Source organism: Giraffa tippelskirchi, chromosome 6, assembly GCF_054371585.1.
Source record: "Giraffa tippelskirchi isolate mGirTip1 chromosome 6, T2T-mGirTip1v1.2.pri, whole genome shotgun sequence".
Taxonomy (NCBI): Eukaryota; Metazoa; Chordata; class Mammalia; order Artiodactyla; family Giraffidae; genus Giraffa; species Giraffa tippelskirchi.
The window spans coordinates 130,049,038-130,073,397 of NC_137280.1; the positions used below are offsets into that span (position 1 = coordinate 130,049,038).

The window sequence follows — 24,360 nt, forward strand, 5'->3', positions numbered from 1 at the left end:
TCCTGTTACACTTAGAATAAACTTGAAGCCTCCCAGCCTGGTGTGATCCAACTCCTGCCTGTCTCCGTGGTCTCCTCTTTACTACCTGCTCCTCACTCGCTCTAGACCATTCTCCTTTCTGATTCTTTCACGTCTTTTTCTCAAACAGTCTGAGCTTGCCCCCTCTTGGGGATTTTTCCACTAGCTTACCCTGCTACCTGGCATGTTTTTATCCCCATCTTCTCATGGCTAGTTCCTTCTTGGCATCTATGTCTTAGCTTGAATGTCACCTTCTCAGCAAGTCTTCCTTGACGCCTCACCAAACCCCCCAAATCTGAAGTAGCCTCCTCCCCCTGTCACTCTCTGACACTTCAGAGCATTTATTACTGCCTGAACTTTATTTATTTATTCATTTGGTTGCGCTGGGTCTTAGTGGTGACACATGGATCTTTAGTTTTGGCAGGCAAACTCTTAGTTGCTACTTATAGGATCTATGAATAGTTCCTATAATGTTACCAGGAATGAAACTCATGCCCTCTGCATTGGGAGCAGGAAGTTTTGGCCACTGGACCACCAGGGAAGTCCCTGCCTGATATTTTCTTGTTTAGTTGTTTATGTGCTGGCTCTACCATGTATAAATCACCCCTTTTGGGCCTCAACTCTCTTATCTTTAAAGTAATAATGCCCCTTTCCCACTTGATGATTTTTTTTCCCCAATATTATAAGCTTCTGGAGGCAGAAACTACATCTTCTTTAAAATTTTCTATCTCCACTCTATTAATCATCTTAATCATCTGAACATTTTCATTAGAAAGTTCTTAATGAAAAAACAGTTCTTAAATGAGCAAATTCCATTTTCCCTCTATCACTGAATTTCAGAATTAGAATGAGATGTGCAATTTTATAGAGCAACTGGTGACAAGCATCATGATGAAGATACTTTTAACTGTCCTGGAAAGTTTATTCACACCATCCCCTTTGTCAGCATATTTCTGATTTCTGAAGGACATGAACTCATGGGATGCTTGATAGGCAGAGTATTCAAAAAATACAGTATAGTCAGTGGTGGTGCTAGTGCTAGAACTGGCTGGAACTCGATGGCAAGGGCTGGTGTTAGGTTTGCAGGAATCTTGCTAGACAGTGGTTAAACTGCTGGTAGACATTTAGACCACAACCAGGGTAAGGGGATTGTTTGTCTGTTTTTCTGATGTACCAGCACTAAGAGGTATAGAACAAGAGAGAATGGAGATGAGATCAAAGTATTTCAAAGAAGTAGTAAAAGATGGTCTTAGCCTTAGATGATCCAGGGTCCTGAATGGATTTACATTCTGGTCAAACTTATCAAATGTGCCAACTTGAGCAACTTCATCCACCCATTCTTCCACAAACACTTATGGAACACCCACCCTGGAATACAGCAGAGAACACCCTGCCCTCAGGCAGCTAACAGTCCAGTGAAGGAAAGGAAGGTAAATGAGTACAGTGTACAGTGGGAAAGCATGGGGGCTGCAGGAAGTAGGACAAGCAGCTGAGTCAAGGTTGGGGGAGGGGGGACTCAGGGGGAGCTAGAAGAAAAGGGAAGGGTCTTCCAGGTAAAGGAAGCTGCGATGATGCTGAGAGAGATGGGCAAATCAGAGCAGAGTATCATGGCTTGTTTTAAATTCTTCAGCTCTCAGTAGAGTTGTACCTACTTTGCAAGAGAGTTGTGAGAATTGATTGATACAGTAGAGGGACTGGGACTTATGAATAAAAGATGGAAACTGACCGAGAAGTGACTCCTGAGGTGGTGGCATTGGAGCCGGCTTCAGACTAGCCTGGGTAAGATATAGCTGCTCCCACGGGGTCAGGATGATGAAATTCTTATTGGATCTTTCATCTTTTCAGCCAAACCTCACCGCAAGACACCTCCTAGAGAAGAACAAAGGCCGTCCATCATCCCACATGAAAAACCTGTCCCTGGTGTCCTCCCCCTCCAGAGGCAAGGCAACAAATGCGCCCACCCTCCGAAGGGGCCCGGGATCCAGGAGGAAGGGGCCTGGCCAGTTCTCCATCACAACAGCCTTGAACACCCTCAACAGGATGGTGCATTCTCCCTCGGGGCGCCACATGGTGGAAATCAGCACCCCAGTGCTCATCAGCTCCAGCAACCCCTCTGTAATCACCCAGCATGTGGAGAAAGTGGATGCTTCCCCCAGCTCCGTGGGGCAGGTAGGAAGCAAACCCCTGGGAGAAGGCCACTCTGGAGTTGGGCAAGTGATCCACACCATGTCACAGGCAATATTGGATATTCAGTACCTGCTATGCCCTTATAATGCATTAATAATAACTAATGTCATATGTATTATATGTCGGAGCTGTCTTTACATGATCTTATTTCACCCTTGAAACAGCCTATGAGCTAGGTATTATTATTATTGTTACCCCCATTTAACAGATGAAAAGACTGAGGTTTAGAGGCAGGGGGTTGCTTTCCCATGCTAAGAGCCATGGTATGGTTCCTGCCCCTTAGAGAACATCCCTCCCTCCTATTATTAATAGCATGTTTTCTGGGATCACAGTCTGACATTCACTGTTTCACCATCTGGCAATGTGTCAGACATCACAGGGAAGGGAAGGAAAAGAAAAAAAAGAGAAACTATGGGTTATTGGGTGTTTTCAGGACTAGCTAGATACTTTACAAGGCTCAATGAAAAGTGAAAATGCTGGTCAAAAATGATTAAGAATTTCAAGGTGGCAACAGCAGAGCATCAAACCAAGTGAAGGGCCCTTCGGAGCAGAAAGCCCCATGTGACTACACATGTCACACACTCATGAAGCCAGTCATGGTGTTTTCCTATGACACATTTAATAAGATAATATATATAAAGTGCTTAGTACCATGCCTGGCACATACTGAGTACCCAATAAGCATTAGCTCTTAATACTATTATTATTGATATTAGCACTGTTATTATTAAGCCTGGCCACTGAATTGCCAACTGTAGGCAGATAAGCCAAAAGGCAATCCTGACCACCCAGCAGTGCAGACATACTTCTAACAGCATGAGGCTATTTAGGTTGAAGGATGCTTTAAAAGATGAAGGACCGGAGGTATGAGGCAAAGTAATTAAGAACTGCATGTCGGGTATTCTGCTATAAACACTCTTTGGAACCATGCAGGTGGCAACTTGAAAGGACAAACCTCAACTTACAATTTTTTTTAAGCTGTAAATCTTGTTTTTAAACATGATTCTCTACCTTGGGATTAAATGACTTAATTGGACTCTAATCCGTTTTTAACAAGACAAGGAGGAGGAGAAAGTCAAGGGCTCCTCAAAGACCTGTGAGCTGGTCTAAAAGGAAAACAATCACTTCCAACAGCACTTCAGACCTTATGCCACTGTCTGCATCTCTAGAGGGCTGGCTGGATGTCATTCTGCCCGCCACTTGCATTACATACATACTGCACACACACACAATTACACTCTCCCCTGCTTATATACTCTTCTTTCATTAAAAAATCATGAATTTCCTTCCTTTCCTATACACACACTCCAAACATTTTTTTACAAGTACACACACAGTTTGTGCCCAAAGTTCAACACTCCCTATACACACACACACACACACACACACACACACACACACACACACACACTCCAATGTGGGGACCTAGTGACACACTTAAGTGAAAGACCAGCAGAACTTTCTGAAACCATTCTTTCTATACAGACATCGGTATATGAAGTACAGCCCACATCCAGTAGACCTAGGCTAGCTCACTCAGCTATAAGTTAACTTTCCAAGAGTCACTTTCCGTGTGCTGTTTAAATTCTTTTTCCTGGTCAATTTACCTCATAGACAGAGTGGACCAAAGTAGGAAATCCTAGCAGGATTCCAAACAAGTATTAACTAATAACTAACACTGCCCTTAGTTGTCTCTGACTCTTTGCGACTCCATGGACTGTATCCCTCCAGGCTCCTCTGTCCATGGAATTTTCCAGGCAAGAATACTGGAGTGGGTTTCCATGCCCTCCTCCAGGGGATCTTCCTCACCCAGGGATTGAACCTGCATCTCTTGCATCTCCTGCAGTGGCAGGTGGATTCTTTACCCCTAGTGCCACCCGAGAAGCCCAGGTATGGGGGGGCCAAAAAGTTCGTTCAGGTTTCTGTACCATCTTATGAAAAACCCCAACTGAACTTTTTGATCAATCCAACAGTATTTCTTCTTAATTCTCACAAACGGTGAGAATTCCAAAGTGTAGCTTTGGCATATCCTGTCCCCAAGGAACCACTGCACAGTACTGATAGCCTTTTCTAGATTCATATGGCCCTGGATTATCAGTATTTCTACATTTACCCAGATATTGTCAAAAACACCCTTGTAAAATGTCCCACCTAAGAGCTATATCTAAAGATGAGTAGCAAGTTGAGCCAGTGACAAGGTCTCCTATTTCCTTTGTCTCTAATATCCTTCAGAGCTGTTACTGGATCTGGCTTCTCAAGCCCCTCCTTCTTTCCACATCCCAGCACCATCTATGGTACATAATACCTGGTAGGTTCTCAGTAAACCAAGGAATCAAGACATTTGACCTAAACATCTGTGCAGATAGTAGTGACATATACATAGAGAGGAAAGACGGGAGGAGGAATTGTTTTCTATAGAAAGACCACAGGTCATTGTAACTCTTCCAGCCAGGAGACATCTGTTGAGTGCTTACAGTGTACTAGTAACCATAGCAAGTCCTAGGTATTCTATACCAAAACAATAAGAACAGCAATAATAATCTCAAACATTTATTAAAAGTAAAAGGATAGGAAGGAGGGAGGGAAGGAGGGGAGGAAGGAATAAGGGAGGGAAAGAAGGAAGGAAGGACAGAAGGAGGGAGGGAAGTGCCAGTCTCCTGAGTGCCGCCCTACATTCTAAAATATGGTAAGAGCCTTTGTAGGAGAGGTATTCTTACCGCTTTAGAGCAGAGTAATTAAGGCCCCAAAAGAAAAACGGTTTGGCCAAAGTTCAAGTAATTAGTGAACAGTAAGAGTCTGTATTGACCCTAGAATCATGTGATTCCGGCTCATAGACTCTTGTCACTCCACTATGCCATCAGCAAAGATGTCATCAGGCAAAACCATTATATCAATGTTGATTATCTTGAAAGTTTTTAGTCTCCCTTTTCTTGCATGTCTTCATTTGACTCCCTGTAGACTCCAAGGCCTTCCAGTATTCTCTTCCCTGCCCGCCCCTCAATAAAGAATTTCCCCTAAGCCTTCTGCACCTCAAGAAGGTCTTCATTTAATATCACTTTGTTCCTTTATGAACTACCAACTGTGCCCAAGTTTTATGCACGGCACTGAAGGCAGCAGGAGTAAGTTTTTGGCTCCAAGGAATTCACAGTCTAGCAGGGATATAAAACATAAATGACTATAGTGGAGTTAGGACTTCCTGAAATGAGATGAGGACCCTGTTGGCACCTGCACTGACTTTAGTCATGAAGATACTTGGAGTTTTACAACCAAGAACTGTCATAGAGACAGGTATTCCCTTTCCAGTTTTCCCCAAGCCTTTTGGTGATATCAGAAAGTCTCACTTTGGTGCTGGTCTTTCTGGAACACCCTGTACCAGGGTGCTAATCTCCTTGCATCAGGAAGAGAGAGCAAGGTATCAGGCTCAGGGCTTCAGCCACCAGTTGCCCATGTCTGAACTTCATAACACTCTATGTTTTTATCTTGTTGTTGGATGGTTATCCTCTATATCATGTAAGAGATGCCAGTTTTATGGTCACAGAAGTCTTTGAAAAAATTTTGCTTTATTAAGATTTTAAAGCTTTTTTTTTTAAAGAACAGTAAGTTAACAAGGTACAAGTGGGAAGTAGATATGGCAAAAATCTGTGAAGATGGGAGGCAATGTAGTTTAGAAAGCAGAAGTCCAGAGTAATTACATGCAGAACTAAGACACGTGTGAAGTGCTATGGACACAGAGAAGAGGGCATTCGTTAACTTCATTCTCCCCGTTGTGGCCTCTATACTCTTGAAAACCCAGATCTGATACGCTGCTTCTCCTCCCCAGACCACCAGTGGTTCCCTACAGTCTTCAGAGGCAGTAATACTGCCATGAATTAAGTGGCCACTGAAAGTCAGAAACTATAAGACTTCCTCCCTTGCTTCCTCAGAGCAGTTTTCTCAGGGTTACTTGAGATGCTGCTTCAGCCCTAAAAATGTTTGCCAAATAAAACATAACTCAAGAAAAAAGAAACTATAAGAGATGAAGTACAGACATTATGACTCTTCTCACAACTCTTCAGAGTAGGTGTTCATATGCCCATTTTACCAAACAGCCCAAACTATGGGGCAGAAAAATTTGGAAACTTTTTCAAAGCCTTTAAGCTGGAAAGACCCAGGATTTGAGGGCAGACCTGTGCTCTCTCTCCTAAATAGTTAAGGACATTCTAGACCCTCTCTGATCTGACTATAGTCTCCCAGCCTCCCCACTTCTCCCCTATCCGTGCACACGTGAGCATGCAGGCTTGCATGTTAAGTCACTTCAGTCATGTCCAACTCTTTGCAACTTTATGGACTGTAGCCTGTCAGGCTCCTCTGTCCATGGGATTCTCCAGGCAAGAATACTGGAGTGGGTTGCCATGCCCTCCTCCAGGGGATCTTCCTGACCTATGGGTCAAATTCAAGTCTCTTACGTCTCCTGCATTGGCAGGCGGGTTCTTTACCACTAGTGCCACCTGGGAAATCCACCCATGAGCATACACACACAAAAGTTGCAGTGATCTCCTCAACATTCATGAGCACAGTAGATACTAGGCTACCTCTTGGCTTTTTGTCCTTGTACCCAGCATAGTGCCTCCATTATTCTGAGCAATGAATAATGTTTGCGAAATAAATAAATGTTGCTCCTCCTAGAATTTACTTTTGGTGCAATTGCCTGTCACAGACACATTCATGCCCCAAGCCCTGTATGCATACCATTTCTTCAAGGAAACTTCTGCCACTCCTCTTCTGCAGAATTCATTTTTCCCCTGTGTTCACATCATGTTGTCTACAGTTGTGTTCTCTGTGCTGGAAGTACCTGGTATATATCTTAAAGGTTCACTAGATTGAAAACTTCTTTGGGGCAGAATTGGAGTTTTATTCATTTATGTTGCTGTTGACATTCCAAAACCCCAATAAAGTTTTCTAATAGTGTATTTTGCCTCAAGAATCAAAAACAAAGACAGAGGCCTCTGATTTACTTAAATATCGGGTTGGCCAAAAAGTTCGTTCAGGGGGATTTTTGCCAACCCAGTAACTACCAATCCCCTTCCACTCTTCTGATTACCCAGAAAACAAAAGAGGTAAGAGAGAGAGGGGAAGGCAGGTCACTGAAATCATTCCTTACTGTGCGATTCCCACCCCCAGGCTTCCTCCATCCCGTCCCAGGCTGATAACGGCAAGTCTAAGCATCTTTTCCCTGGCTCCTGGGAAGATGAGCTGTCATGCGCCTTAGGGAATTCTGAGGTATAAAAAGCTGACTCTCCTTTTGATCTAATATCTGAAATATCCTGCATAAAGTAGTTTCTGGGAGCTTCAACTCGAAGTCTAGATCTCCTATGTCCCTTTGTCTCCATCTTTTGGAGAAGTCGCCCTACCCGAATTTCCAGTACTCAGGATGGCCATGAGAGATGCTTTTAACTGAGTAGTAAGATCTTTTTTTTTCCTTTGGACACAGACTCAGTGCTAATGTATGTTTAAGATCCTTGGCTAATCCTCCCGTCTAAGGTAATTTACAGAAATAAGCTTAACCCTATGTTTATATTCTTATTTTGCTATCTCCCAATATAAATTTCTTTTGTCTTTAAATTTTTCACACAACAAATCCCTACTCACAAATCATGCTGTTGGAGCACTCTTGAACTGGCCAGATTGGCCTCAAAGAGTCATGAGTGGAAAGTGGGGAGGCTCCATTAAATGGACACTTGGCCCCTCAAACTGTTCTGTATCATGTCTTCATTATCTGCCCCAAAGTACCTTCTGTGGAACCTAACAGATGCTTGAGATATCTTTATTAAATTGTCAAGAGCACACCCCTTGGGTGAAGACAGCCCCTTAAACTGTTCTCATACATTATCAGTTAACGCCTTAGCAGAACTTCCCTGGCAGACATCTGAAAGCAAAAAAAAAAAAAAAAAAGAGTAGAACCAGAGGGCCTCTGCCACCCTCTGCTTTGCCAGATCCCCTGGGTAAAGAACAGTCAGGAGCCACCTAGAGAAGCAGTGTCATGTAGGGAAACCCCTCCAGCCTTAGACCCAGACGCCTCTCCCCTCTCCCAGCGGTGAGACTTCAGACAAGCCAGGAGCCACTCTAAGCTTCGTTCAGTTTCCATCAAGAAAACACGAAGAACCCTGACCTCACAAAGTTGCTGGGAAAATCAAAAGATGTAAAATGGATATAAAGTGTTTGGCTTCCATTTTTATTACTATCAAAAATGTTAGCAGTCAAAATTTCTTAGCAGTTAGTTGCTAGATTTCTCTTAAATCACTCTCCTGTAAATTTTTGGAACTTTTCTATAACAAGAAATTTCAAAACTATACAAAAGTTAAAAGAGGAACACAATGAACCCTCCTGTACATATCACCCTGTTTCAGCAATTATCCACTCCTGGATCAATCTTATTTCAGCCGTATCCCCACTCATGAGTCTGCTCCCCCATCAACTGTTTTAAAGCAAAACTCAGACTTCATATTATTTCATCTGTACACATCTCAGTGTCTCTTTTAAAATATCAGTATTTTTCCCTAAGAGTTTAACACAAGCACAATCCCATTATCACATGCTAGAAAATGGACAATAATTTCTTTAAAGCATTATCAGCCCAGGTTCCAATTTCTATATTTGCTTTATACATGTATTTTTACAAGATGGTTTGTTTCAATGGCATCTAAATGATGTAAACACCTTGCATTGGGTTGATGTGTCTGTTAGATTTCTTTTATTCTACAGGTCCTCTTGCTTTCATCCTCTCTCTCTCTTATTTATCCTTTGCTATGGACATGTACAAAAGAGCCAAGTCATTTGTCTTGCATCTTCCACATTCTGGGTATTACTGGTTACGGCTATGCAGTGTCAACACACTCCCCTCCTTCATTCATGAGGAGCCATTCATGACCATTTATTGGGAGTTGCAGAATGGTGACATTCTAAATCTATCAGCCCTCCTGAATCTTAAGCTACAAGGGTTCTTTAAGAATGATTACTACTTTCTAAGAGCTGACGTTGTGTAAGATCCTATCCTGTGACTTTTAAATAAATTATCTTACAATGATCTCCAAACTTTCATATCATAGGCCCTCAGCGTCTACTGAGGAATCCAAAGTTAACCACTATATATTGATTCTCTGCCACTTGCTCCATGTTTGTCTTTCTCTGTCTTCCTTGTTTGTTCCCAGGCGTTCCCCTGTTCAAAGACAGGACTCATTTCTCAGCACCTTCTCTTCTGGCATGTTTGCTACCACTGAACTGCTACCCCTTTTTCCACTGGCCGCTGCCAGCTAGGCTAATCTCCCCTGCCTGCCTGTGCCAGTCTCCTTGTTTACAGCCTTATCACTGCCCTCAGACCGCCTCCTCGACCCGGCCTCTGCAGCCATGTGTTCACCCTCCTGAGGATCGGCTCTCACAGCTGGGCTAAGACCAGGTTTGGTCTGCCTGGAGAAGAAAGGGCTTCAGGGTTGCTCTGGGGATAAGGAGATGACTTTATGTTTCCAAACGTGGGTTTAGAGACTGGTTTTGTGTTCGTGTGTCTGCAAGAGGGAAGGAACATAAATCAGCACAGGAAGGATCTCATGAGGGCCAAGAGAAATTTCTCCCATTGTATAGATTGTTAGAAACCAAGTACTGAAAATGCTGAAGGAGCCTATGGAGACTGCTGTTAGATTTGGGGATGGTTTTTATGTTTCCCTATAGAGGAAAGGCTCTTAGTATGAATAGAAGAGCTCTGAGTCCTTCTCAAAGCTTCATGCCATGGCTTTACTTCCTAATGACTAAGTAACAATAAACTTAGTACTTTACCCCACCAAGCCTTGAGTTCTCATCTGCAAAATGGGTAGGTCCTTCCACCCAGGGTTTTTGCAGGGATGAGCCATAACCCACTAAGCTGCCGCCATTGCTTTTACCTGCTTGCCTCCGAGCAGAGCGTTTTGAACAATGGTCCCCAACCTTTTGGGCACCAGGGACCAGTTTCATGGAAGACAGTTTTTCACAGACCTAGGAGGCAGGAGGCAGGTGGGATAGTTTCAGGATGCTTCAAGTGCACTACTTTTATTGTGCACTTTATTTCTATTATTATTACATCAGCTTCAGCTCAGATCATCAGGCATTGGATCCTGGAGGCTGGGGACCCCTGGTTTAGAACATACCATCATTTGGTGTGATTGAGGAGAACCCCTGGCTTAACCCAGGCAATGAGCCAGACATCTTCCAAGATCTAGGTGACCCTTCCAATCTGAATTCCCTAAGGTATATTTTTCACAACTCCTGGCCAACATGAGAGTGATCTTGTCTCATTTTATATGTAAGAAAATCGGCAGGAAGAGGTGATTGCATAAGAGTCAATGTCTTTCCCCGAAATAAAATAAACTAATTGCAGTTTAAGACCAAATTAAAAGTCCTTTTACCACATCGTTTAATGCCTCACCCTTGAGCCATGCGGTCCCAGGCTGCAGGAGCAGTTCTTGGCACAGCACTCTGCTGTCACCAGCTAGGCCTAAGAATCTGATCCCAGGGCTCCCTCCCATCCAGCCGCATGACCCTAGGGCATGCGTTTTGCCTCTCTAGGTCCCAGTTTCCTTATCTTCTAGGTGGAATAATCAAACACACCTGAGGATTCTGCTGCTCAGTTAGTGAATAGCACACTCAAAAGGTAAATGGCACCCAAAGAACTGTTCCTATTATTTAGTTAATGATGGTCATGGTTGCAGTTCCTCCAGTCTTCCCTCAAGCACACTTTTACACAAGAGTCCTGTTTCCTTTCTGGCCACTGCAAAGCTTTCTCAGGCCCAGTAAGTGTCAGGTAGAGTTCTCTAAGAGCTTATTAACAAAGAGCTTCTTGGCACTTTAGGGAGAAGTAGTATAGTGAGAAGATGAAAGTAAGGGCTTTGGGGGTCAGTCAGCTCTCATTCTGCTTCTTACTGAGCAGCGTAACATCAGGCAAATTACTTAATCTCTCTGGGCCTCTGTTTTTCCATCTGTAAAATGGAACTGATGTAGTGATTCTTTTTTTCTTTTTTTTTTTAACCTCTTAAGATTCCTGTGAGGATAAAATGAGGTGATGAGTGTACATGAGCTATTGGCCAGGGTTTGGCGGGGTAAATGGCTCAATAAATGTTCACTGTGTGATTAATGTTGGGTCAGGTCCCCATACCCGTGCCCCGGGGCTGGGCTGTGTGGAGCATGCCATTCGCCAGCAGCACGCTTCAGAAGGATGCTCTGTCAGAGCCTGCCTGGGAGTGCAGAGGCTTCCAAAAGTCCCTGTGTTTCATTGATAAGCAATGACAATTGTGGAAGTAGGAAAGGAGTATGGCTTTGGGCTTGTATCCAGGGGGCCCCTGGGGCAATTGTACTTGCTCAGCTCAGCCTCTCAACTGTAACTCCAAGAGGAACCGATAGGAGAAAAGCCAGGAAAAAAGACTGGACAAAGGAGGAGACCAAGGTGGAGACAAAGGCAAAGTCTTGTTTCCACCATCTTCTGTTGGTGCTTTTCAGCTTTTTCTCTAAGCCACTCCCTTACTTGATCTGGTCACCCAAGTGCCTCATGGTCCACCAGTGAAGCAGCCAGTGAAGCAGCAGTTGGGTCCCCCCATGCACCAGGCACAGGTGATACAGTGGGCCAGACAGATGTGGTCCCTGTGCTCATGGACACTCCAGACCAGCAGGGAAGACAAATACTAACCAAAATACTATAAATACCTGATTACCTGGTTGTAGATGTGCAAAGTGCTGTGAGGCTGAAGGATGGGGAGTGAAGAGACTCAGCATGGTCAGGGAAGCCTGCCTGGAGGCTGTGACCTTCAGATGGAGACCTGAAGGATAAAGGGGGTAAGCCAGGGGAAAGGAGAAGCTGAATCGAGTCCCTCTCCTTGGCCCCAGTAACTTTATCCTGAAGTTACACCAGAAAACAGCAGCTCTTGGTGCCCTGTGAGGCCTGCAGGCTCAGATCCCAGCCCTGCCCAAGTTCCCTGAGGTCCTTGGGAGAAAGCCATTCTTGTTTCTGGTGACCAAAGCAAGTTCACTAATTAACCCGGCTTGCTTCTTTGATTCAGCATTTCTCCAACAAGAGCTTAAACTTTACATCATCATTCTGCCCAATTAATCCTGGAGCCCCAGCCCTGCCTGGGTGAAAAAAGGAGTGGCCCCGCCTACACTAAAGACATTTTAACACAGACGCTATAGCTCTGGGAGCCGGGAGCAAGGGTAACTGATCCCCAAGGCCACTGGGGCCTGCAGCACACATACACACACACACACGACAGAATTCAACAAGAAGGAAAAATAAGAGAGGAAAAATAAAATAGAAGGGCAAGAAAAAGAGAAAAGCAGGGTGCAGTCAAGGACAAGGAGGGTTGTATAGAGAAATGTGGGATCATGGACAGTCCCTAATGGCACAGGGGCCTTGTCCATGTGGATCAAGCTTGCAAGGGCTTAGTAAGAGCACCTTTCACACAGACCTGTTAGGAAAGTGAATGAGATATCCACACACAGAAGGATTTCTCAACCTCAGCACTGCTGACATTTGGGGCTACATAACTTTTTGTTGTGGGGACTGTCCTGTGCATCACAGGGTGTTTAGCAGCATCCTTGGCCTCTACCTACTAGATGCCAGGAGCACCCACCACCCGGTTGTGGCAACAAAAAATGCCTCCAGACATTGTCAAATATCCCCCAGGGTCAAAATCAGCCCCAACTGTGGACCACTGATGTGCAGGACACAGCCCAGGGCCTGGCGTACAGTACATGCAGAATAAATGGCAGCTAAGGGGACTTCCCTGATGCCCCAGTGGTTAAGACTCTGTATTTCCAGTTCAGGGGGCACAGGTTCAATCCCTGGTTGGGGAACTAGACCCACAGTGATGTGGGCCAAAAAAATAAAACAAAATTAAATTAATTTTTTTTTTCCTTTAATGGCAGCTAACATGAGGTCTGTACAAGGCAAACGCCCTTTCTGAATAGCAGCCCCTTCTTCCCAAACACATGCCAAGAATATAAGGGCTTTGGAGGAAACTGGAACTTTCCAAAGGCAGGAGAGATAGACTTGCCAGTGCCATCACTGGACATTTGCAATTGGAACTCATGTGCCCGGGATGGAGAGGCTCAAGGGAACCTGCATGTTGACTGGATTGTTGGAACAGGTCCACTTTCCACTCTGCTCAGCTCGGATGGGAAGGAGCTAATTTTGTGGCATGGGTAGCAGGTGTCAGGCCCAGTGCCAGGGTCTTACTATAGATCAGCTTCTGGGAGGACTGTGAAGAGATGTAATTACTTCCATGTTACATGGAGGAACTGTGACCCAGAGAGGCTAAGCAATTAGCTAAATACTACCCAGCAAGTACATTTCAAGATTTGGGTTAGAAGATTTGGGTCTGACTCTCTTCCAAGCCCATACTCTTTCCCCACCCAGGTGGCAGGAGTGGGATCTCTCATACACTGACTTGATCATTCGCAGGGGCAGTTTAAGAGCAAACTGAGGGGAGCAACCAGGCTCAATGGGAAGGAATGATGGGATTGATTAGTAATGTCTATCATGGGCCCACGAGTAGGAAAAGGAGGCAGGTGTGCCATGTATTTGCCATCCATGTACAGGCCCATAATCCAAGATTCTGTGATTCTGTATCATCCTAGCTGGCATGATCTGCAGTTGTACTGGACTAGGGGTACATCTGGGTTTATTTAGCAAATTAGCTGCTTTCATGCTTTCTCAAATCATAGCTGAAAATCAAGCCTCCATAAGTGAGGGTTTCCACAGAGGGCCCAAGGAGCCTGCTCTTAACAAATTGCTCTCAAAGTAAAACAAAATAAAAGCCCCTAACACAGCCCTTTGTTAATGCTTGAGAAATTTTATTTTCAGTGAGTAATCATGTACTCAAAAAAGAAAAGGAAAGAGAAACTTCTGGGGAAATGGGCCATTTTTTTTTTTCATAGAAAAAACTTGTTTATTGTATTTTCAAAGCACAAGCTTTGGAAGATACCATATCCATCCTTCTCCCTCTCTTCCCACTCCTAAACAATCCAGCCCTGGTCGCAAATTGCACAACTAATGCATACTAAAACCTGCTTACGTGCGCAGAGAACATTGCAAACACCAGGTTGTCTGTTTCCAGACACATCAGCTAGGGCAATGTGCTTTCTCACGGCTGAGTCGAGGGCAACTCTGAGGACAGAGGGCAGAGTCACAGGAACAGACCCCTCCCTCCCACTGGGCTTAGTTCAAGCCGCCTAATTGAGCTATCTGCTCTGCCCGCTGCCTTGCCTTGACCTTGACCTGAGCTGCCACTGATTAGGGAAGGCTCCTTGCCTTCCCCATCCTATTCACAAACATGGCATGCCCACCACATGCCAGACAGCCATTCATTCGATAAAGATTTGCTGACTTCCTGTTATGTGCCAAGTCCTGGGCAAGCCTTGGGAAGACCAACCCTTAATATATTTGAAGCAGCGTATACCAGGTCACAGAGAGCATTCACAATTTTTTAGTCATTTTCTTGCATCTCTTTCAAGTGGGCAGAACATGAATGAGATTGGAGAAAGTCTGCGCTTGATGTTCAAAGTCATATTCCCCACGCCTAAGATTAGGCTGTTGCTGGGCCCTCATCTCTCAGTCGCCAGAGAAGGACTATACTCTACAAACTATTTCTGCTATTGACACCTGGAAATTATCCACTATTCATTTATTTGGGGGAGCAGTTTAAATGGCAAACTACAGGCTACTGGCCAGATGCTGCCTTCAGCCTGGTTTTGTATGGCCCATAACTGCGAAGGTATTTGCAGGTTTAATTGGTTGGGGATAGGAGAGGCTGGAAAGAAGAGTACTCCATGATGTGTAAAAATTAAATGAAATTCCATTTTCAGCATCCAAAACTAAAGTCTTTTTGTCTTATTTGTTTAACTTTCTATCCATGCTGTAAGGGATGCAAAATCTAGTTCCCTGACAAGGGATCAAATCCAGCCCCACTCTCCCACATTGGGAGTGCAGAGTCTTACCACTGGACCGCCAGGGAAACCCCCCAGAATAAAGTCATATTGGCTCACAGCCCCACTCATTCTTTCCGTATTGTCCACTCCAGTATTCTGGCCTGAAGAATCCCATGGACAGAGGAGCCTGGCAGACTACAGTCCAGAGGATAGCCAAGAGTCAGATGCAATTAACACTAACACTATTCCTAGTGAGTTCTGAGGTCCTAATGCCTTGGTGAGAATGCATGTACCTGGTCACCTGCAGCCACGCAAGGGAAGAGGCAGCACAGATGCCTGGGGGACACCAGAGGCACCGGCTGGTTGAGCCCCCTCAGCCATCATCTCTGCCTCTGGGGGTATGGCTGTCACCTCACATCTTGTTTTGGCAGTTATGAAACTGCTGTCTTCTTACCCTAAACTCTTTAGCCATAAGGTAACTGGGGCCTCCTGACCCCCTCCAGGGTTAATTCTAGTTGAGCCCGGCATGGGGACGTGTTCAGGAAATGTTAGTTGATGTGGAGTGAAGAAGTGAGTGAAACCCAGTGAGTGTACCAAGGTGTCTGAGTCAGTAAATGTAAACAAGAGATTGAGAAATGGATGAATGAAGGAATGATCAAGTGATTGGGGGGCTGGATGAAAGGAAGGAGATGTGAATGAGTGTATCAGTGAGAATGCTTGTAAGAGTGAGGAACTGAACAAAGAACTAAGTGTAGGACTTTCCTGGCAGTCCAGTGATTAAGGCTGCACACTTCCACTGCAGAATGCACAGGTTCAATTCCTTGTCAGGGAATGAAGATCCCACATGGCACAGCCAAAAAGAAAAGGAGAAATAAGCGTACAAGTGAAGGTAGGTGATGGGCTCCCTACAAATGCCACATAAAGAGGATGAAGGGTGTTACCGCCCAGCTCCACTGATCCCGTTGTGCCTTGCTTGCTCACGCCCTGCCAGCCCTGGGGATTTAGCACTTAATCAACACCCTCCCTTGCTGAGGGTGTGCCCGTGCTTTAGTGCTTTAGTGTCTAGGGCTTCTGTCAGAGGACAAAAACACCTGCGCTCCTGGGCGTGGGGCCAGACAACTGCTCCCAGACTGTGGCCTCCCATATATGGAAAAAATATGCTTTCAGAGGATGTGTCCTCAGCCCCAACCCTTCTGTGCACTGCAAGGGACAGGACCTACCCCAAAGCTGAGGGCCCCACAAAGGCACACTTTCCAGGTGCAAAGGGTGGGCAGCATGTCGATTTGGACAACATTCATGGCTAAGGTCATCCTAACCAGGGGGAAGACTGGAATCAAAAACACACTCTCCAGTGCCAGCCCCTCCCATTATTCTGTTTCCTTCCTAGCACATATATTTGAGTCTCTTGCCTCGTTTTTCATTTTTGTGTTTATTGTTTTGTCTGCTCCCTCATTAGAATGTAAACTCCCTGAGGTCAGAGCCAGGTACAAGGAAGTCTCAATAAATACTTTGCAAAATGAATGAAACATAGTCTGGAAAACAAACCATGTAAACCAACCACTTGAACCAGCTACCATCACAGGATCCCTTCTCACAGTGGGGACCTGACCTGACTCTGCCACCAAATCCCACGTGTGACCTTCAGCATGCCATTTCCCCTTCAGAGGATCAGGAGATTAGCTTAGACTATTGCCACCGTCCCTTGCAGCTCTCCTATGTTGTTGTCCTTGGCTAGTCGCTAAGTCATGTTCAACTCTTTTCTGACTCCACGGACTGTAGCCCGACAGGCTCCTCTGTCCATGGGATTCTCCAGGCAAGAACACTGGAGTGGGTTGCCATTTCTTTCTCCAGGGTATCTTCTCGACCCAGGGATCGAACCTGAGTATTCTGCTTGGCAGGCAGATTGTTTACCATCTGAGCCACCAAGGAAGCTGCAGCTCACATATACTAGAGTTGTAAAGCCAAGAGGAGGGACTTCCCCAGTGATCCAGTGGCTAAGATTCCAAGCTCCCAATATAGGCGGCAGGGGTTCAATCCCTGGTCAGCGAACTAAATCCCTTATGCCACCACTAAGAGCTTGCATGCCACAACTAAGACCTGGCACAATCAAATAAATAAAAATAAATATTAATAAATAAATAAAGCCAAGGGGATTGGGCTTCAGGTTTTCCAAGGTTCAAATATAGTTAATAAGAACCTCAGTCCCCTTACCACAACTGTAAAAAAATATATATATATAGCTTTGACTATTACATCAGGGACAGCCATTCCACCTGGCTCATGATCAGGATAAAGTGACACTGGGTGTGGTGACATCCCTGTTTTGGCCAGCGGCCATCTGAGCATCAAGTGTGACTATCCAAATGCAGCCATTCCTCCCTCTCAGGCTTTGCCAAGCCTCCACACAAAGCCAAAGTCCGCCTTGATGTCCCACTGCCTACGCCTTATGAAAGCCATAATCGTGTGCCATGAAACCCTGGGAGAGAAAGGACTGGGAGATCTGTTCTTAGGCATGCTTGCAGGGTTCCCAGAAAACAGGCAAACTTGTCCTGGCTCAGCCCAGCAGATAAGGTATAGACATCTAGAGAGGGCATGTCTGAGGGCTCCAGCCCTCACCGACTCATGTACTCTGAGGACCCTCCAGCCCTGACAGCCTCTTGATCCAACCTCCCAACTGCACACACTGCTTTGAACACTATGTAGGGAGCTCTGAGAGGGCTAGCGCTCAAGTCCAGATGTTTAGGTTTGAACCCCAGCTCTGCTCACTTGCCAGTTCTATGGCCTTGGTCAAATTTCTTTAATGAATTTTTACCTTGACTTTCATCTGTAAAATGGGACTGGTGATAATAATAGTATTAGGTTGGTACAAAAGTAATTGTGGTTTTGGACTGTGAATTTTAAATCATTATAACTGGGCTCAAACACATCTTTATTAATCAAAATAGGAACCACTACAATCAACATATTTTTGCCAACTAGAAATAAATTTGCTTATTCCTGTAGCGTAAAAATCCATGCTTTGGGATTCATGGAACTCTTGGAAAGCATTTTCTGCCTCCTGCTGGTTGCGGAAGCATTTTGCCTGCAAAAAGTTGTCAAGATACTTGAAGAAGTGGTAGTCAGTTGTCAAGTGGTCAGGTGAATATAGGGCTTCTCTGGTGTCTCATATGGTAAAGAATCTGCCTGCAATGCAGGAGACCCAAGTTCGATCCCTGAGTCAGGAAGATCCTCTGGAGAAGGGAATGGCTATCCACTCCAGTATTCTTTCCTGGAGAATTCCATGGACAGAGGAGCCTGGTGTGCTACAGTTCACGGAGTCACAAAGAGTCCGACAGGACTGAGTGATTAACACTTTCACAGATGAATATGGTGGACGAGACAAAACTCTGTAGCCCAATTTATTCAACTTTTGAAGTGTTGGTTGTGCAACATGCGGTTGAGTGTTGTTGCGGGGAAGAATTGGGCCCTTTCTATCAACTAATGCCAGCTGCAGGCATTGCAGTTTTTGGTCTATTTCATCAACCTGCTGAGCATACTTCTCAGATATAATGGTTTCACAGGGATTCAGAAAGCTGTAGTGGATCAGACGGGCAGCAGACCACCAAACAGTGACCATGACCTTGTCTTTGGTGCGAATTTGGCTTTTGGAAGCTCTTTGGAGCTTCTTCTCAGTGCAACAACTGAGCTGGTCATCACCGGTTGTCATATATAAAATCCACTTTTCATTGCACGTCACAACTCGATCTAGAAATGGTTCATTGTTGTTGCATAGAATAAAAGAATACGACACTTCAAAATGGCAACTTTTTGATTTGTAGTCAGCTCATGAGGCACTGACATGTCGAACTTTTTCACCTTTCCAATTTGCTTCAAATGCCTAATGACCATAGAATGGTCGACTTTGAGTTCTTCAACAACTTCTTATGTAGATGTTAGAGGACCAGCTTCAATGATTGCTCTCAATTGGTTGTTACCAATTTTTGATGGCCAGCCACTGTCCTCATCTTCAAAGCTCTCGTCTTCTTTGCAAAACTTTTTGAGCCACCACTGCACTGTACATTCATTAACAGTTCCTGGACCAACTGTGTTGTTGATGTTGCGAGTTGTCTCTGCTGCTTTACGACCCATTTTGAACTCAAAAAGAAAATCGCTCAAATCTGCTTTTTGTCTAACATTATTACCATACTCTAAAATAAATATAAAATAAAGAGCAAGTAATAAGTCATTAGCAAAAATCATGAAGCGAGAAATACACATTAAAATGACATATAACAATACTGCACTTATTTAAGAATGTATTCCAATATCAAACAGCAAATTTCAACAAAGCAAAAACCACAACGTTTGCACCAGCCTAATACTTAGACCTTTGGTGTGTTGTGAAGAGGACTTGGCTAATAGGGTGCTTAGGAATGGGTGATCCCCAGGAAGCAATTTAAATATTAGCCCTTTAGGTGGTTGTGATTTCCAAGATCTGTTGTGGTGTTCTCTATCTTATCTCAGTGAGATTAGCCACTCCTTCAGGGCAAAGACTGTGACTTCTTTTCAACCCATCTCTCATTGCCTCATTCAAGGCTGGGAACACTTAGAACACTTGACAATCAAAAGGCATCAGACATTCATCCTCAAATGATACAGAAGGCCTGTTAGTCCAAGCCCATGGACACTGAGACTCAGTTTGTGAGAAGAGGCTGAGCTAAGGAACATCAAGAGAAGATAAAGAACAAAAAGTAAAACTTCCCCCTCACACACCAAAATATATATATGGCTCTTTTGTTTGGTCTTAACAAATTCTAAACAGAATTTGAGCCAACAGAAAAGAGAGTTGGGAGGATAGTGTCTTCACATCTCTCCCAGATGGTTCAGACATGGACCTTTCTGGAAGCAGACTTAGCAGACATTTATTGAGTGCTAAGCCACTGTTCTACAGGCTGGGAAAACCAATAAGTTGACAGTTGTTCTAAGCAAGGGCCTCCTTCTTAGTGCAAGTCCATGGTTTCATTCCTTCCAACCACAATGAGATGAAAATACGACACCTGGAAATGGAATTTGTCTGAAAGGTGGTGCTCTCCCTTTATTTCCTGTCAGATGCAGTGCCCTGAAAGGTGAAGTCCATCAGCTGTGCAAACAACCTGGGGTTATAAGCTGGTGTGGTCCACTCAGGACACACAGAATTGCGCCAAAGTCAGTGGAGGCACCATAGACTGAGCCTGCTGGGCAGACAACCAGAACTACTGAAATCTAAGTTGAGACAGTAGTAGACAAGTTTCTCCTGATTTCTAAAGAATCTTATAAAGCCAACAAGCACACTGTCCAGAAAGGGGCTATAAGTTCTTGCTCTGGAAATCCTACATGTTCTTTTCACTCACTGTGGATTCCTGAGCTTGTCTCAAGAAAGGACCTCTGGATCTCAGTAGACTTTACAACCACATTCTATCAACCCCATGGGAAGGAAAAATTGTTAGGTGACAACCACATCAGAGGTCTCCCAAGTGTCTCCTGTAACAATAATCCAGAAGAGGAAAGCAGACTTGTCAACCAAAATACATCAAGCAGTGTTCCAGGGTAACATGACGGCTCCAGATCCTATAGTTTCTAAGATAGAAAATCCTTCATTTACTAAGGGGATTTAATTACTCAGAAGTAGCAAAGACAACTACTTCAATAATGTGGAGGGGTAGTGAGTGATTACCTTTTTTCTCTTCTTAAAAATATCCATTAGGGTTGCTATGATATCCTTTGAGAAATTTTTAAAATAATGAGACAATGGATATGTGGCAAGTAATTAGCTTTCTGAAGATGCCAAGTGAACTTGACATTGTCACATGATTCCTGGGCTCACTAATTTTTTTTTTTTCAACTGCACCACACCACTTGTGGGATCCTATTTCCCCAACCAGGGATTGAACCCAGGCCCTCAGCAGTGAAAGCACCAAGTCCTAACCACCAGAACACCAGGGAATTCCCTTCACTAAATTCTTTAGAAGGAAATTTTTTTTTAACCATTAACTTTCCTTTAAGTCCTGCTTCAATTTCCTTCTCCGACTGACTCCCCCAAAGTAAACCTATAAACACTGACAGTCCTTAGAGAAAATCCTATTAAAGCTCACCTAAAACAGATGAAGGAATTTAGGGCCAGGCTGGTAAAATAACTTCCCCAGGGTCACATGCTGAAAGAGTAATAAAGTGAGGAGCTGTACCTAGGAAAATGTGCATTCAGAACCCACGTTTTGTACAACGATGCCAGGTTGTCTTTTGACTGGTCTTCGTCTGTTGCTTTCTCCATCTAGCTCTCCTTGTGGGTCTGTTTTTCTTATTTCAACAAATAACTGTCTGCTCCATTCTCTCCATCATAAAAAGCCACTTTCTAAGACATGGTGTCTATATCATTGGCAGGGAGAACATGTGAATTTCTAGACATTCAGAAATTGCTCCTCTTTGGGATGCTCTTGTCTGAAAGATGTGAGGGCAGGACCCAGGTGTAGGACAGACAGAAGAGTTCTTATTCAGTCTGTGCTATCCTGGTGAGCAGTGGCCTTTGTCATCCATCCCCAGGACCTGGCACAAAGTTTACTGGTACTCAGTAGATGCCTGACAAGCATCTCCTGTGAATAAAGGCCATGAGAGGACCCACAGCAGACTCAAGAGGAACTTTGCTTGTTTAGATTTTTATAGCCCCTAAGGAAGCCCAGTGAGAGGATTTAATTATAATTATCGCCAAGCAGTTACTTCTTCAAATGGACTGTTATGACTAGGAGAGCAAGAGTTGTAATTAAGGTTTCGGTATAGCCCAGCATTTCAAAAGGCACTGATGGCACTCAAGTCATCAGACTCTGCTTTGGTACTAAAATCCTGCCTTGCAGGCAGCAAGCTGTTGGGCTCAGGAGGACATGAGGTCAAAAATGGAAGGGGGAGTAGCGGAGCTGGGGACATTCTTTGCCCAAATAGAGGACTCAACTTAAAAAAAAAGGATTTTGCCTTTCTGGTTTGAGGTGTGGGGTTTTTTGTTTTAAATTTTATTTTATTTTTCATTGGAAGATAATTACAATACTGTGATGTTTCTGCCATACATCAACATGAATCAGCCATAGATATACATATGTCCTCTCTCTTCTTAAATTTCTCTTCCACCTCCCTCCCCATCCCACCCCTCTAGGTTGTTTTTGCATTTTCTCAAGAAGCCATGCAAAGTCCAGCTATGGAGAGGTGCCAGAGCCCTCCTTCACTGGAATCTCAGCATGCATGAGAAAAGCCCAGTCCAGTGTCAGGAAAGAGACTCCTGAATACATGTCCCACCTACAAGGCTAGTCACCCATCACTGGGTCTTTCTCAAAGGCAATCTGGACTATTGAAGCTGGCCCTTGAGTCCCAGAAAAAGAATATTTCCTCCTTAAAATCCACTCTCATTGAGAAAGTCCTATTTTCTTCTTCTTTTTTTGATGTTTTTTATGGTGGTAAAGGGGTAAGAGTCACATAATAGAAAACATACTGTTTTAACCATATTTAACTGTACAGTTCAGTGACACCAAGTACATTCACACCATTGTGCAAATCTCACCATCATCTATCCCCCAAATTTTTTACCTTCCTAAACTGAAACTGTCCCCATTAGACACTAACTCCCTATTCCTTCTCCCCACTCTTCACCCCCCACTCCCCAGTCCCTGGCACCTGCCAACACAGAGAAAGTCCTGTCTTCTGCTTCTTCTCACACATCTGCTTTGTATGTCTTCTCATAATAGTAGCAGTGTTACAATTTGGCGGGTTTTTCATATGAGCCCAATATTGTGCAGAGTACTTTGGATGCATGTTCCAATTGAATCCTTATGAGAATCTGATGATGTAGGTACTGTTATTGCCCCTTTTTTATAGATGAGGAAACTAAGGCTGGGAGGAAATATGTCTGAGCCTCATACAGTCAGTTAGACTGCCAAATTTCAAATTCAGTTCAGGTGGCCCCTGAAGTCCATTCTCTTAGCTATAGCTGCGTAGTATCTCAAGGAGTTAAACAGAAATCCACCAAATCAGTGACTGTCCCCATGCGGTTCTTCTTGAGTAATGCGGTGATACCCTGGAGATGCTAAGGGCTTGAACTGACAGTGTGGGGGACCACATCAGCTGTGGTTTTCCAAGCTTCTATACAGATATTCCGATACCACATTTCTCCCCAGCAGAGGCCAGTGAAAGTGAAAGTCGCTCGGTCGTGTCCAACTCTTTGCGACTTCATGGACTATACAGTCCATGGAATTCAGTAGGCCAGAATGCTGGAGTGGGTAACATTTCCCTTCTGCAGGGGATCTTCCCAACCCAGGGATCGAACCCAGGTCTCCCACATTGCAGGCAGATTCCTTACCAGATGAGCCACAAAGGAAGCCCTGGCAGAGGCCAGTAGGCAAATAAACTAAGCAGGAATTTATCTTCAGCAAACAAGGTTTATGAAAAATATTTTACATCTGAGACATGGCTCTTGGCAACCCTCTAGAATTGTGTTATAACCATTAAAGAAATTTAAAATCTTCCCGCAAAGAAAACCCCAGGCCCAGACAGGTTTATATGTGAGTTTTTTCACAGTTTCAAGGAGGGGATAGTTTCACTTTTTACAAACTCTTCTAAAGAAGGGAAGAAAAGAAAATATATCCAAACGCATTTCATGAGGCTGAGATATTTGTAATTTCAAAAACCAGAAAACAACAACATAAGAAAGGAAAATTTGAGTTTTACCTCACTCATAGACGCAAAACCCCTCAAGTGTCTATCAGCAAAGCAAACCCAAAAATGTCTGGAAATAGAATATACCATGATTAACTTGGCGTTTTCCCTAGACTGAAGGGTTAGTTTAATGTTACAAAATTAGTTGGTATAATCTATCTCATTAACAAATTAAAGGGAAAACAAGACCTTTTCGATAGATATAGAAAAGGGTTTGATAAAATTCTATAGCTATTCATTATGTATATTTAAAAAATCTTAGCAAGCTAGAAGTAAAAGGGAACATGATAAATGGAATTTATATAGTCTACAGCAAATATCATACATAATGGTAAAATGTTGAAGGCATTCTCTTTAAGATTAGGAAAAAGAATAAAATGTCCATTATGTTTCAACTCAACACAGTCCCTCCCAGAGCACCTGGAAAAAAAGGAAAGATAGGAAGGAAGATAGGAAAAAAAGTAAAAGGCTAAATATTTGAAAAGAAGAAACATAGCTGTTATTATTTGTAGATGATATTGTTGT

The 24,360-nt window shown here is 43.9% G+C and overlaps 2 protein-coding genes across 8 annotated transcripts in view; one reads left to right on the forward strand and one right to left on the reverse strand.

Annotated features, from left to right (window-relative positions):
- The window catches only part of GRXCR2 (glutaredoxin and cysteine rich domain containing 2), a 221,772-nt gene that overhangs the window by 149,015 nt on the left and 48,397 nt on the right, over positions 1 to 24,360 (reverse strand). For all 5 annotated transcript variants that reach the window (XM_081504987.1, XM_081504989.1, XM_081504988.1 and 2 more), the window contains one exon: positions 1,745 to 1,887. The gene's annotated coding sequence lies outside the window, so the exon portion shown is untranslated. The remainder of the gene's footprint in view (positions 1 to 1,744; positions 1,888 to 24,360) is intronic.
- The window catches only part of SH3RF2 (SH3 domain containing ring finger 2), a 142,207-nt gene that overhangs the window by 71,904 nt on the left and 45,943 nt on the right, over positions 1 to 24,360 (forward strand). For all 3 annotated transcript variants that reach the window (XM_081504984.1, XM_081504983.1, XM_081504985.1), the window contains exon 5: positions 1,864 to 2,187. In XM_081504984.1, the coding sequence (XP_081361110.1) occupies positions 1,864 to 2,187 (324 nt within the window). The remainder of the gene's footprint in view (positions 1 to 1,863; positions 2,188 to 24,360) is intronic.